The sequence below is a fragment of the Lepidochelys olivacea genome, assembly GCF_965140295.1.
Source record: "Lepidochelys olivacea isolate rLepOli2 genome assembly, chromosome: 7".
Classification (NCBI taxonomy): Eukaryota; Metazoa; Chordata; order Testudines; family Cheloniidae; genus Lepidochelys; species Lepidochelys olivacea.
In genome coordinates, this window is record NC_140417.1 from 29,779,408 (window position 1) to 29,794,332 (window position 14,925).

The 14,925-nt window shown below is 58.3% G+C and overlaps 2 protein-coding genes across 3 annotated transcripts in view; one reads left to right on the forward strand and one right to left on the reverse strand.

The window, feature by feature from the left end:
• Positions 1 to 208: 208 nt before the first annotated feature.
• Positions 209 to 14,925, reverse strand: part of TMEM151A (transmembrane protein 151A) — a 39,512-nt gene continuing 24,795 nt past the window's right edge. The window contains exons 1-2 of one of the 2 annotated variants that reach the window (XM_084634016.1): positions 3,794 to 4,000; positions 209 to 2,203 (exon numbers count right to left, since the gene is read on the reverse strand). In XM_084634016.1, the coding sequence (XP_084490142.1) occupies positions 887 to 2,203; positions 3,794 to 3,853 (1,377 nt within the window). In that variant the 5' untranslated portion in view covers positions 3,854 to 4,000 and the 3' untranslated portion in view covers positions 209 to 886. Of the gene's footprint in view, positions 2,204 to 3,793; positions 4,001 to 14,925 lie in introns of those variants that run through there. The other variant, XM_084634017.1, reaches the window with a different exon arrangement.
• YIF1A (Yip1 interacting factor homolog A, membrane trafficking protein) lies at positions 7,521 to 14,536 on the forward strand. The gene is made up of 8 exons (XM_084632872.1): positions 7,521 to 7,717; positions 8,790 to 9,007; positions 9,686 to 9,790; positions 10,147 to 10,225; positions 10,711 to 10,768; positions 11,224 to 11,379; positions 12,053 to 12,146; positions 12,745 to 14,536. Exons 1-8 carry the CDS (start codon positions 7,687 to 7,689, stop codon positions 12,898 to 12,900), a joined length of 897 nt encoding a protein of 298 aa, XP_084488998.1. The 5' UTR covers positions 7,521 to 7,686; the 3' UTR covers positions 12,901 to 14,536.

Genomic DNA, 14,925 nt, shown 5'->3' on the forward strand with positions numbered 1-14,925 from the left:
ATGGGGGCTGTTCACACAGGACTCCCTCACCTGGTGCTGAGACGCAGCAGGGGGCTACCTGCATGCGGGCACAGCACAGTTCAGGCCAGGACCAGAGCCGTACCCTAGTCTGGGCTTAGCTCCTCCAGCAGGGGACTCCCCACCCCCTTGCACACGCGCACACAGCCTGGCTCATCCCCCCCCGCACAGCCACATACCCAGACTCTGCTGTGGGTTTGTGTCCCTTTATTCACTGTCACGCTCACTCCAGCCAGGCCTCCCTGGGCATGCACCATTTAACCACCAGCCCCTTGGCACAGCCTCAGGGAGAGAGGGGTGCCAGGGCAGAATAGATACCCTGCAGGGGAGGTTTGAGAGGAAATTAAACTATCCCCCAGCCTCACTCTGCCATGGGGGTCACAGCCTCGGGGAGGGAGGGGTGAGGCACCGAACCCACAGTATCAAAGTCCTCCAACTATCAGGGATTTAGGGCAGCCCCAGTCACCTCCAAAGGAAGCTTCATCCCCTCCTGCATATCTGGCACATCTGGGGAAGGCTGCCCCCTGCCCTAGGCTCCCCCTTTGCACAGGCCTGTCAATGTCCCTGTCCCAGCCCTGGATTCAGTCTAACCTCTGGAATCCAATTCCACGCACAGGAGCTGAGATCAGAATCCAGCCCTGACCCCATAGCCCTCAGTGGGTGACTGGATCTACACCTGGAGAGCTGAATGCACACACTGGTTTTGCTGCGAAGTAGCTCCCCTACTTCTACCTCAGCCAGGGCCTGTGTGCCACGAGCACTGGGGTCCCCGGGGCAGGGGAGGGGGTTCAGTTGTTCCCCAGGGGTAGCTGCATTGCTCTCCTCCTGTCTCCAGGCACCCATCCACGCTCCTGGCTGTGCACTGAGTTCATAGAGGCGTCCCAGCCGCTGTGCCCGGGGTGCCCTGTGGGGGGCACGTCTCCCCACTGCGCATGATGATCACGGGAAAGTAGAGGGCGTCGTGGTAGCAGGGTGGATTCCCCAGGGGCTGCCTCTCTGCCCCGCCCCCGCTCAGGCTGCGGAAGATGCCGCGGCCCAGCGAGAAGCGGCTGCGGCTGAAGGGCAGGCGGGCGTAGAGGGCCCGGGTGCCACAAGAGGGGAGCGAGTTGCTGCTCAGCGTGCGACGGCAGCGCTGCCAGCCCCGTAGGTAAGCCCCGCCTGCCATGACCGCATCCATCAGCACCGCCTCTGAGTAGCTGGGCACCAGCTGGCGGTTGGAGCAGATGTGCCACTCCAGCTCCGTCATGTCCACCGTGGCCACGCGTGGGATGGGGCGGCCGTAGCCAGGGGGCTCCAGGGAGCCGGGCCCGTCCTCGGTACCGAAGAGCTTCTCCACATGGTAGTGCACGTTGGCCGTGCGGTACCCGGCCAGCACCCGCAGCGGCCAGGACAGAAGCGCCAGCGAGGCTGCCCAGAAGGCCCAGCGCCGGGCGAACCAGGGAGGGCGCCCTGGCTCAGGGAAGACCATCAGCTGCTCCTGGAAGTTGACATCCTGCAGCCGCATGCCCTCTCGTGCCTCCAGGTAGTCGTCCAGCCCCTCGTTCTGTCCGAAGAAGCGTGCCCGCTGTGCCAGGTAGGCAGCCTCGGCCCGAGCGCTGGCGAAGCTGAAGCACTTGGTGAAGCGCAGGCGCGTGGCCGGATGCTCAGCCAGGCCCAGCAACTCCTTGGAGACGTCGCGCACGCCGTGGGCCGCGTAGTCAAAGTGGCTCTCAGCCACGTGGGTGTTGACCCGCTCGTGGTACACCTGGGTGGTGGTGTAGGCATCGCCATTGCGATAGCGGGTCACCTGGCACGTCCGGCGGACGTAGTGGTAGCTCGCCGCCTTCCACCACACGCAAGGCGCTGCCTGCTGCATGCGCTGCACCAGCTGGTGCACGCTGGCCGTGCTGGCCCGGGGCTGGCGCCGGGCCTGGGCAAAGCAGTGCCAGCATTCTACCAGGTAAAGCAGATAGAGCATGGCCAGGAAGGCCAGCGGGATGTAGAGATAGCCATCGGAGCAGGGGCTGGCGTGATAGACGGTGGAGGTTCCCCGGGCTGCTCCATCAAAGGCCAGGCGGGTGACGCTGGACAGGTGGCACCAGGCCACGGCACCAAAACAACCATACATCAGCAAGGTGAGCAGGAGGCACCGCCAGTGTGACTCCCGGCACAGGGAGCTGCTCAGGGACTGCTTGAGGGGGCGCTGCTGCTCCAGGGAGAGAGAAACACAGTTAGTGGGGAAAGGCCCTGGGTCCCTTTCCCTGTTCCCTCGCCCTGAGGCTGGATCAGCGTCCATGCCCCACAACAGGGGAAGGTCCCATTTCCTTTCCCCCCACGCCCGCCCGCCCGTCCCCCCCCCCCCCGAGCCGCCCAGAGCTGCTGCCCCCTGGAGAGGAAAGGCCACCTGTCCCCTACCCCGCTCTCCAACTATCGAAAGGGCTGGCCCAGGCCAGTCAGCACTAGCCAGTCAGAATGCCCGTGAGCAGGCTCCTGGCTGGAAAGGGGATGGCCCCTCTGGCACAAGGCCCAGCTGTGCCCACAGCGAGCATCTAATCCACCCCCACCCGCCTTCCACCTCAGCAGCATCTCGTGGGCACCAGGCACAACGCCAACTACAAATGGACTCCCGGGGGCAGGGCAGGGCGAGGGATGCAGATGCATCAGCACCAATGAGCTCACTGGGGGATGGGCAGGCTCAGGGCTAAATTAACCACCCGACTTTACCCCCTATGTCCCTCCCGCTCCCAGAGCTGGGTATAGAACCCCTGGGTCCTGGCTTCCACCCCCACTGCTTTGGCCCATTAGATCCCACCCTGAACTGGGCCTAGAGCCCAGGAGTCCTGGACCTCTGCTCACCTCTAACTGCCTGGCCCCCACTTGCCTCCCAGGCCCAAGGACAGAACCCAGGAGTCCTGGTTCCCACCGCCCCCTGCTTTAGACCCCAGGCCTCTCCTGGAATTGAGAACTGAACCCAGGAGTCGGGGTTGCCAACACCCCAGCCCCCATTCCCTGCCACTGGACCCCAACCTCCCAGAGCTGGGAATGGAGGGGTGGGCCCAGGGATGTGATGGGGGGAGACGCAGGGATCGAAACTGCCCCGCACGTCTCCTCCTGCCTCTGCGATTACCCCCCCCCCCCCACACACACACACACACACCCGGTGTTCCCTGCAGGACTGGCGGGGGCGGAGAAAACAAGGGCTCCCCACCTCACGCTTGGCCCGGGGGGATGCCAGCCCCAGCAAGCCCTCCCCCCATCTCTGCCTTTGTCCCGATCGAGCCCCTCACGGTCCCTCCCCCTCCCCCCACACCCAGCCCCAGCAAGAGACGCCGCCACCAGCCCCAGCCGCTCTGCTGCAATGCAGAGCCCGGCACCCGACCCGCCTCCCCGCGACGGGCCCGACAGCAACCCCCACACCCCGGGCCAACGGGGTCCCCCAGGCCCGATCCAGCCCCGGTGATTCCGGTGCATCGTCCCTCCACATGGTAACGAGTTACCGAAATGCCGGGGGAACGGAGCGGGGGAATCGCCGTGACCCCCACGTCCACAGCCCCATACACCCCAACCCCGCCTGTCTCCCCGTACCCCAGCCCCGCCTACCCCCTGCCCCCACCTCCCACCCCCCCCAACGCTGCCTACCCCCCCACTCACACTCAAACACCCCCCCACGCCCTGCCTGCCTGTCCTGGGTGGGGGGGGAGTTCCCAGCAGCGCTTCCCCCCCCGCAACTAGCCCCTGAGGGGAGAGCACCCCACCCCTTGCGCGTGGGGGGTCCAGGATCGGGCCCAGCGCTCACCTCCTCCCGGTGCGGGTCCCCCGCGGCGGGCGGGCCGGGCAGCGCCCCCTCGCCGAGCATGGCTGTTGCTGGGGGCTGCGGCAGCCGGGATCGCGGGCACCATGGCGGGGTCAGACCCAGCGCGCCCCGGCCCGAGAGCGGAGCCGCCTCCCCGCCTGGTGCATCTTCTGCGCCCCGCTCCGATTGCTCCGTGCGCCTGCTCCGCCTCCCCCGGCGGGGCCCTGCCCGCGGCGCCGGGGCCGCCTCCCTCCTGCCCCGGTGCCCAGCTTCCCCTGCCCAGCACTGCGCCCCGGCTACACCATCGCCCCCGGTTCCGCAGCCCTACTCCCGTGCGCCCAGGCAGAGCCCCCCCACATCCACCCTCCGCCGCCTCCAGTGCACCCAGGTGCCCACCTCCCCTGCCACCCAACCCAGGGCCCTGATGTCCCCTGCACCCCAGGGGTCTCCTGTGCCCCCACCCCTCCCCTCCCTGCACCCCTCTGCCCCACCCCCTCGTGCCACCCACCCTACACTGCAGCCCTGTGCTCCAGAGCCAGTGTGCCCCCCTGCCCGCCATACACACACACACACACACACAAGCACACCCTGCTCTCACTCACGTGTGCCCTGCGCCCCTTATGCCTCTTGACATTCCCCACTCCTGTGATCCCCTCTCTCCCTCTGCACCACCTTCATCCCCTGCTATGACTCAGCCCGGGGGCCCTGCAACCCCAGTGCCACCCTGTCCCTGCACCCCCTATGCCCTGCACCCCAGTGCTACCTGCACATCCTACATGCATGTGTCCCCTGAACCCCCACTCCTCACCCCCCAGTGCAACCCACACCTCCTGTCCCTGCACTTCACCCCCTATGCTACCTGCATGTGCCCCCGGAACCCCCATACCTCACCCCCTCAGTGCGACCCACATATCATGCTCCTAATTGACCCTCTTCCCCCAGCCCAGGTGCCATCCTGCAACCCCCCAATCTGTGCCTCCTGCTCCTACCAACCTGCACCCCCCGACACCATCCCCAGTGCCTCCTGCCCCCCCTCTGTGCCTACAATCCCCACTCCCCTTGCTCTCCAATACCCTTCGGGGTGCAAGGTGTCTCAGCTCTGCATTACCAAAGTCCGACTATGCCTCCTTCCTTTCCCCTCCCCCCCCAACCCCCATGTTGCTGCATTTTGGAGATGGTCCCTAAGATGGATAGGAATTCAGTTCCCCTTAATGCCCCTGGCAGAATGGCTGGTCCTGACTGCCCATGGACTCCTTTGCTCAGGTAAGAGAAGTGAGACTGGCTCCACTGCCCTCCCCCCAGGCCTCCTCTCCATCTCTCCCTGCAGCTCCCATGGTGCCAGGACAAGGGGGCAGTGCCCAGGCAAGGGAGCCCCTATCTCAGAGAACATGTGCAGCATGCAAGACTTCCTTGTGCAGTGTGCAAAGAACTAGATTCCCTGGAGATTGGCATGAGAGTCAGTGGGTGAGCTGCAGGACTCCCTGCCACAGGATTTATGGATGGGAGATTCAAAGGCCAGAAGGGCCTGTTCTCATCCTCCATCCTGACTCCTGAATCACTCAGGCTGGGTACTTCCCCACATGGATCCCTGCACCCCACCCAGAGCTGCTGGCTAAGCTGGAGTTGAGCTTTTAGAGAGACATCCAGTTTGGATTGAAAGACCTCACTTGATGGAGAACCCCCTTCCCCATCCCTGGGGCAGTTGTTCCAAGGGTGAGTCCCCTCTCCCTGTTGAACATGTGTCCCTCAGTTCCAGGCTAAATGTGTCAGGCACTGGCTCCCAGCCCTTGGCTCTTGCTCAGCTTTTGTCTGTGATATTAATGAGCCCCCAGCTCCAAGAAATCTCCCTGTGGAGGTGCTGAAAGGCCAGGATTGAGCCCCTTTGGTACCTTCTCTGGGATAAACTAAATGCAGCTCCACCAGACTCTCCTTGCAATGCAGGTCCTCCAGGCCTCGGATCCTTCTTGTGGTTCTTCTCTGAGGCTCCCCTTGATTTGTCATCAGCCTTTGGAAGAGTCGTAACTGGATGTGGGTGTAAGATCCAGTCTCGGTCTCACCAGTGCTGTGTGCTGTAGAGGGGATTCACCTCCCAGCTCCTGCTCCATGTCCCTCAGACATGCCAGGATCACATTCACCCTCATACCAACAGCATGGCACTGGGAGCTCCTGCTCAGCTGATTTTCACAAGCACTGATGAGTCCCTGCAATCCTGGATACAGCCCCCAGCCCGTGCTGTGGTCAGGGCTCTCCAGCCAGGCATTGTGGAGTCATGCCTGCTATTAGGCAAAGGTTCAGCTTGTCCAAAAGGGACGGTGAGTTAAGCAAGTCACTTTACTCAAAACCCTGTAATCTTGGGACTCCAGGAACTGGCACTTTACATAGACCCCTCTGGGGCAGGCTCTCAGCAGGTGGAAATTGACCAGGCTCCACTGAAGTCACCAGTGTGGGGATGACTTTCACACACTGAGAGTCTACTACCAGTAGCGAATAACTTCACCTGCAATTGGGGCCAGCCAATTGGGTCGTGAGAGGGTGGGAGTCAGTGGCCCAAAGTGGGGATGTGCTTTGGGGTACAGATGGGTGCAGATGGTGCAAATGGGCTTAGTCTCCCAGTGATCCATGGGATTTGACTAATTCCTGCAGGCTCTGTTTTTAAAAATGTGCTAAATTGTTATTCAGATATGAACTCTCCCCATCCCCCACATCTGTGGCCAGCAAAAACCCCATTGGTAACCCTGGAAAAAGCCTTGGTGGTCATAGTGGATAAGCAGCTGAGCATAAGCTCCCAGTGTGATGAAATCCTTTGATGCACAAACAAGGGAATCTCAGGTAGGAGAAGAGAGGCTCCATTACCTCTGTGTCAGGGCCTGGGGTGCGACCACTGCTGGAATCCTGTGTCCGGTTGTGGTGTCCACAATTCAAGAAGAATTAGGTTCATAAATTGGAGAGGAGTCAGGGAAGAGCCACAAGAATGATTAAAGAATTGAAAATGTGCCTTAGATGAGAGACTCCAGAAGCTGAACCTGCTTACCTTAACAAAGAGCAGGTTAAGAGGTGGTTTGATCACAGTCTATATGTACCTACATGGGGAATGGAAATTTAACAACGAGCTTTTAAATCCAGCAGACAGAGATCTAACATCCAATGGCTGGAAACTGAACCAACACAGAGCCAGACTGGAAAGAAGGCATAATTTTTTTTACCAGTGAGAGTAATTAATCATTGGAGCAACTTCCCAAGGCTCATGGTGGATTCTTCATCAGACAACTTTTAAATCAAGAATCAGTGTTCCCCCCCCCCTCAAGTAGCTGCTCTAGTTCAAACAGGAATTAATTCAGGACAGTCCTGTGGCCTGTCACATGCAGGAGGACAGACTAGATGACCACAATGGTCCCTTCTGGCCTTGACATCTGTGACTGTATGTGCAGTGCGGGGGCACTGGTTGGCAGTAGCCACTAACCTCTGTACAGAGCATGGATCTAGTATGCAGAACCCTGGCTGAGTTACTCCCTCGCCCGCTCTGCTTGCCCTTTCGCAACTGCTGGCCCCCGCCCCCACACTCCTGGTACATAGAGCTTCATCCGCAGTAAACACGCATGCGCCACTCCCTGCTGCCACACAGCCTGCCCTCTGACTTCTCATTGGAACAACTGGGTGTGGATTGATATCTCCTGAGCCAATCAGTGTGACCGTTTGTCCAATCCACGTGCGCCGGCGACCAATGGGAAGTGGGGAGCGTGTGGCCGGGGACGTGGCCGCTGCCGGGTCTCAGGGTCCGGTACGAGGCGCCCGCAGCGAACGAAGGGCCCGTGAAAGCGCCCGTGGGGGGGGCCCGCAGCTCATTGTTATTCATACCCACAAAGCCCCGCGGAGGCTGGCCGCGCGCTGAGCCCGCCATGGCCTATCACCAGGGCTACGGGGGGCAAGGTGAGTGCGGGGCTCGGGGCGCGCCCTCTCCTGAGGGCTGGGCCGTTCGCCCCCCCTCCCGGTCCCCGCTGCTGCCTCCCTCGGGAGGCCCCGGGCCAGCGCTAGCCCCTGCCAGGCTGGTGTCTCCGCCGCGGCCTCCAGCCGCCCCCGGGCTCGCGGCGTCGGGTTCCCGCCGCTCCGGGCTCCCCTGGCCCCGCGCGTGGGCAGCTGTGGGGGCTGGACCCCAGCGGGCACTCGGGGGGTCTCTCCGGGGCTGGGGGCCTCAGGGTGGTTTGGGGGCAGCGCCCGGTGTAATGGGGCTCAGCCCTCCTGACACCGTCCAGGGCCCTGCAGGAGCTGGGGGGGGGGACCCCAGGCCCTGTGTGGGGAGGGGCGATGCCACGGCCAGGCCTGCTGTGATGTGGCGTGAGTTAGTTACACCGTAGAGTGGCCCCCCACCCCCACCCCAAGTCAGGAAGAAAAGACCAGCGTGTCCCTATTTCCCAGCTGCGTCCCATTCGCCGCTCCCCAGCAAGGCAGTTAGACACCAGGAGTAAGTCTTGATCTTCTCTTTGAGAAGCTGAGCAGCTCTAGCTCTTAAAGTCTTGGAGTGAGAGACTTTATTCTTCAGCCCCCAAGTCGCTTTGACGGCTCCTTTCTGCACGCTCTTCCGGTTTCCAAGCTGTGGCCCCAGAACCAGATGCCCTGTTCCAGTAAGGGTCTACCCAGTGCTGTGTGCTCCTACCTACACCTACTCTGGTTACAGATTGGGTGACTCCAAGGGTCGCCTTGGTCCTCATTGCCACAACATGGCACTGGGAGCTCATAGTCAGTTGCTTGTCCACTTTGACCCCTGGATCCTGTCCAGAGTCACTGCTCTCCAGGAGACAGTCCCAGCTCGATCGGCACGACCTGACCCCCTTGTTCTTAGATGGGTTGCCAATTTTGGCTGATTAAAATATAGTGTGTCTGAATGGGCCCTGCTCCCCAATCGATTCAGCTTGCTTTGTATGACAGCCCTGGCCCAGTCATTGTTTATCAATCCGCATGTTGTCTGCACATTTGATCAACGTTGATTTCATATGTATTGCAGGCTCCAAGCACCGAGTCAGGGGCCCCATGGTCCCTCCTGCCCCGGACCCCCACCAGCTCTTCGATGACACCAGTGCTGGTTTCCCACATGCACAAGGCACTCCCACCTCAGGAATCGACATGGGCTTCAACACCCTACTGGCTGACCCAATGGCTAACGTGGCCGTGGCGTATGGCTCCTCCATCGCCAGCCAGAGCAAGGACATTGTCCACAAGGAGGTACAGGAGGGACAAGACCCAGACCCCTGCATTGCACAGGGCTAGAATGGAGGGGGCTGGGCAGATTGGGGGTGCTGAATGCTCTGCAGCCTCTGGAGTCTGCATACCCTGCCCCCCATGGTCGGGAGAGTCCTCTCCTACTGTGGCAGTACCCCCTCTGCTGGGCAGAGGGAACTGAGTCTCCATGGTCCTTTCCCAAAAGGGAGCACGGTCTGCTTGTTAAAGTGAGGGGTCTGGAAGTCAGGACTCCTGGGTTCCTTTCTCAGCTCTGGGAGGCGAGTGGACCTCGGGGGCCAGGATTCCTGGGTTATATACCTGGCGGTGGTAGGGGAGTGGGATCTAGTGGATTAGAGCCAGGATGGGCTGGGAGCCAGGACTCCAGGGTTCCCTTCCTGTCTCTTTGCCTCAGTTTCTTGTCTATAAATTGGATCTGGCCCGCACAGGAGAATGGGGAGGTGTCACTAGTTGACCAGTGATGGGCTTTGTCCTGCCAGGATGCCCCAAGCGCAGTAAGCCCCTGTCACACACATCCCATTTTGCCCAGTGCAGTAATCTCCTTGTGCAGCCTGGTGTGATTAGTCCTCCATTATGCCCCATAGCACGACCCCCTGCTCTTCCTGGCATAGTAAGTCCCAAGTCCCCTTTCTGGTTCCATAACCTGTCTCTCTCCCTGCACAGATCCACAGGTTCATGTCTGTGAACAGGCTCAAATATTTTTTCGCCGTGGACACTGCCTACGTGACCAAGAAGCTGGCGCTGCTGCTCTTCCCATATGCACACCAGGTACGGGACGCCCTTGCCGCACATCCTGATGCAGAAGCTGTGGGATTGAAAGTCATGACTCCTGGGTTCTCTCCCCAGCTCTGGGAGGGGAATAGGATCAAGTGGGATAGAGGAGCATGGGCTGAGAGCCAGGACTCATGGGTTCTATTTGCAGTTCTGGGAGGAGATTGTGGTTCAGTGGGATACTGGGGGGATGATGGGGGGTTTGCCTGGGAAACCAGGACTCTTGGATTCTAGTCCGGGTTCTGCCATTGGTTCAATTGCATGATGATGTCTGTGCCTGAGTTTCCCCTGCTTAATGGATAAGGATCTGCAAGGCTTAGAGGCAGTATCTAATCACTCTCCCTTCTCTTTAGAACTGGGAGGTTCGGTACAGCAGGGACACACCCCTGACACCCCGGCAGGACATCAACGCACCCGACCTGTACATCCCCAGTGAGTATGATCAAGCAAATAGTGATGGGGAAGGGGCCTCTCCTCCTAGCCCAGGTTAGTCAGGTCTGATGCCCTCCACTCTCAGGCCACTCACCCACAGCCCCAGAGGCCAGGGCCTGATGACCCTTCTCAGGCCACTCACCCACAGCCCCAGAGGCCAGGGCCTGATGACCCTTCTCCTAGGACTGGTAGCTAGGGTCTAAGGGACCCCCCGTTTCTGTCTGTATCTAGTGTGAGAGAGAGAGCAGTTGGGAGGTGTCAGACAGAGAGAGAGGGTGTGTATGGGAATGAATGGATGGTGGGGCGCGTGAATGGGGGTGGGGGGTCAGTGGACAGACTGCCCGGTCAGTTAGGCAGACAGACATAGCTAGCACTGTCCCCTGGGAGGCTGATCCCCTCCCCTCACATTCCCTGTCCTGTCTATGGGTTGTGTTTTCCCCTTAGTGGAAGCTCTAGCTCATGCTTCATCTGTGTCTCTATTTCAGCCATGGCCTTTATCACCTACATCCTGTTGGCCGGCATAGCCCTGGGCCTGCAGCAAAGGTGGGTCCTGCTTCCCTGGAGCCACCAAAACTCTCAGCCCACCTTTGTCCCACAGACTTTGTCAGAGGCGCTCTCCCCTTGCAGGCAGCGCTGACCCCAGTGCCCTAGCACAGTGGGTCCTTTGTTCCAGTGATTCCCAGGTGTGGAGGATCCACCTGGGGTTTTCCTCAAAAGCTGAGGTGTGAACCCAGGTGTCCTCCTAGCCAGGTTCCAGATTGGGTGACTCTACCTGTCTCTAAATCCCTGCTACAGTTTCTGCCAGCTGCAGGATTCTCCCCCATTTCCTCTCTCAAACTTGGGTGTAGCTTTGCTATGTGCTGGTAAACGGTCCCTGCACCCCACTCCAGAGGTGGCTGCGTCTCAATGCCAGGCAAGGGATCCCTGTATAAATAGCACCTGCACCCCACCCCAGAGTCAGAAGTTAAGGCTGATTTGCTATCATGGTTCCTTGGCAGGTTCTCCCCGGAGGTGCTGGGCATGTGCGCCAGCACTGCCTTTGTGTGGGTCGTTATCGAGGTCCTCGCCCTGCTGCTGAGTCTGTACCTAGTGACAGTGCAGAGCGACCTCACGCCCTTTGACCTGCTCGCCTACAGTGGGTACAAATATGTGGGGTGAGTCTGCACACAGGACAGCTCTGCTGCCACAAGCCAGCTGGGCGGGCAGCAGTGCCAGGCAACTCTCAGGGAGGCGGGGTTCAAGGCTACAAATGTGGGGCAGAGGTTACAGAAAACTAGGCTGAAATGCAAATAATTTAATGAAAACAAAAAATTAATTATCTAAATTTTTAATGGAAAATTTCAGTATTTTGGCAAAAATTTAAATTCTGATAATATTTCAGTTTTGCTCAAAAATTTTGGGGGAAAAGCTGCTGTTAGGGCATCATGGGAGTTATAGTCCGGGAGCCTCAAGCCCCCATTCTCCACTGTGCGAGTTTCCCTTGCACGGACTATATCTCCCATGATGCACCAGTGGGGTGGGCCTTGGGGTTCTGCTGGAATGCGGGGCTGGACTGGGTAATGCTGGGGTGGGGTTGGGGGCTCTGCCAGGGTTGGGATGACTGGATGGGGCGAAGCTGAGAGTGGGTCTGAGGTGTCCAGCTGGGAACGGGGGACTGGGTGGGATGATACTGAGGGTGAGTCTGAGGAGTCCCACCAGGGTGAGGGAGCAGGCTGGATGACATGATGCTGGAGTATGGAGTCTGGTGCATCTGTGCAGGGAGGGGAGATCTGAGGAGCCCCCTCTCACTGCCTGGCCCTGCCCTCCCCTAATTTCTGTCTCCTCCAGGATGATCCTGGCTGTACTGGGGGGGCTGCTCTTTGGCAGTGATGGGTACTACGTGGCCCTTGCCTGGACATCCTGTGCCCTCATGTACTTCCTGGTGAGTGCAGGGCCCAATACGGACACCTACAGCCTCTGTAATCTCTAGGGCCAGCCCCTATATAGACACATAGAGCCCCCATAAATCCCTGGCACTAGGCACCCAGGAATGGGGGTTGCTTCTCTATAGCAGCTATAGCCCCTGTAACCCCACAGGTTGGAGGTGCTTGGGAGTGGAGAAAGGGGAAGAGCCTCAGAAGTGAGCGAGGCCATGTGGCCTGTGGGCCGTTTGAGGCCATCCCATTGGGCTAGTCTCCAGGGCCCTGTCCCCACAGGGTGGTATCTGCCAATCCCAGCTGCAGGGCAGCGGCAGCAGTAGCCTTTGAACATGGGGCGTCATGGGACTTGGTAATGGCTCCCTCAGCCACAGTAGCTGCAATGTTCAACTCACCCCATGGGGGCAGCGCAGTCCCCACAATCCTGAGAGGTGGGGCCCTGGGCATGGGGCTGTGTGAGGAGAGGAGTGGGCATGGATAATTACCAGTTCATCCCCCATGTCTAATGCTGTCTCCCCACAGCTGAGGTGGTGGCAGGGAGAGACGGGGGCAGGTGGGTTACCAGGCCAGGCTCCCCCTATATCTAATGTTGTCTTTCCCCAGGCACGCTCCCTGCGAATGAAGCTCCACCCGTCCCTGGTGCCAGATGGGATGGGGCATCCCAGGGGCGGTGGGCGTGGTCAGACCTATGTCACCCTGGGGGCTGCTGCCTGCCAGCCACTCATCGTCTACTGGCTCACCTTCCACCTGGTCCGCTGAGATGGGGCAGCGTAGCGCCTGGGGGACAGTCCTTCCCAGACACATGGACTCCTGGGACGCCCCCAGACGTAGAGGCACCCAGGAGACACAACCTGCAATGCACAGCTGGCGGGGACCACACACAACCTGAAGCATGGACACGTCAGACCCCCATGCGGGGTCTGGCAGCCAGGACTTCTGGGTTCTATCCCTAATTGGCTGGGTGACCTGAGGCGCGTCCCTTCTCCTGCCTATGCCTCAGTTTCACCCTCATTATGAAGGAGGGATAATAACACTAACCTGCCCTCTGGGACTTCCCCAGCCACATCACCTCGGGTGCAGGGCCCTATCCCCCCACCTCCCTTCTGCTGGTGAGTATTTGGTCCTTCAGTCCCCTGCGGTGGAAAGTAACCTAAAAAAACAGTGTTTCCAGCATATCAGTGTTTTCCCGGAAAACTCCATCAAAACCCAACACTGGGAGAGAGGGAATAAAGAGTCCTGACTAACTAGCAGTCTGTGTGTCAGTGCTGGGCCATGGTGCTAGGGGGAGCTTTACAGCAGGGAGTGGGGCAGTGGCCCAATAGGGGGCACTTTGCCCTTGCAGCCCTGGCCCCAATGCCCAGACATGGTACTAGGCGGGCTGTGCAGCAGGAAGCAGGATGGGGGCTCAGAAGGGGAGCATTCTACCCTTGCAGGCTTTGTGGACCCCTCTACACACAGCACTAGTACAGTGCCCCTCAATCGCAACTTGAAGCCACTCTGCAATTTCTGTCCCATTCATAGAACCATAGATTATATATCACAGAATCATAGATATGTAGGGCTGGAAGAGAGAGCTAGACCAGCCTGCTGCTCTGAGGCAGGACTGAGTACAACAGGGATCTTTGGGATCATCTACTCTGACCTGTATGACACAGGCCATGGGACTGAGCTGAATTAATTCCTGTTTGAACTAGAGCAGATATTTTAGAACAAATCCAATCTTGATTTAAAAATTGCCAGTGACGGAGAATCCACCACAATCCTTAGGAAGTTGTTCAATAGTTAATTATTAAATTGTTAAAAACTTGTGCCTTATTTCCAGTCTGAATTTGTCTAACTTCAACTTCCAGCCATTAGATCGTGTTAGACCTTTGTCGGCTAGATTGATGAGCCCTCTGTTATCCAAGTGCTGTTCCCCACTAGGTACTTCTAAAGTGTGACCAAGTAATCCGTTAGCTTTCTCTTTGTTAAGCCAAATAGATCAGGCCCCTGGAGTCTCTCACTATGAGGCATGTTCTCTAAGCCTTTAATCATTCTCCTAGGTCTTCTCTGAGCCCTCCAATTTATCAGCATCCCTCTTGCATTATGAACTGGATGCAGGATTCCAGCAGATGCTGCACCAGCGCCACCTACGAAAGTAACAGAACCTCCTTTCTACTCAATCTTCCCCTATTTATACATCCCAAGATTGCATTAGCCCTTTTGGCCACAGATTCACTTTGGGAGCTCACATTCAGCTGATTATCCACCACGACCCCCAAGCCCTTTTCAGAGTCACTCCCTCCCAGGATAGAGTCCCCCATCCTGTAAGTGTAACCTACATTCTTTGTTCCTATATGTATAACTTTACATTTTGCCATATTAAATCACATATTGGTTGTTTGCACCCAGCTTACCAGCTCGTTCTGTATCAGTGACTTATCCTTTTCATTATTCACTAGTCCTCCCATCTTTGTGTCGTCTGCAGACTTTATCAGCAATTATTTTTTGTTTTCTTCCATGTCATTGCTAAAAATACTAAACAGGATAGTGCCAAAAACCAATCACTGTGGGCCCCTAGTAGAAACATATGCACCCAGTGATGATTTCCTGTTTACAAGTACAACATGAGACAGATCAGTAAGCCAGTTTTTAATCCAGTTAATGTGTGCTGTGGTGATTTAGTATTGATCTGGTTTCTTAAGATAGACTTCTGTAAGTCATTTGCCATGGTACCCCAGGATAAGTGTTTGACATCAACACTCATCTTTGACTCTCAAAAAAATATACCAAGTTATTTTGACA

What these genes read in the sequence shown, in the direction of transcription:
- YIF1A (XM_084632872.1), top strand. Translation starts at nt 7,687, where the DNA reads ATGGCCTATCACCAGGGCTACGGGGGGCAAG. An exon ending in CCAGGGCTACGGGGGGCAAG is followed by an intron (nt 7,718 to 8,789) that starts GTGAGTGCGGGG and finishes TATGTATTGCAG; the next exon opens with GCTCCAAGCACCGAGTCAGG. An exon ending in TCTTCCCATATGCACACCAG is followed by an intron (nt 9,791 to 10,146) that starts GTACGGGACGCC and finishes CCTTCTCTTTAG; the next exon opens with AACTGGGAGGTTCGGTACAG.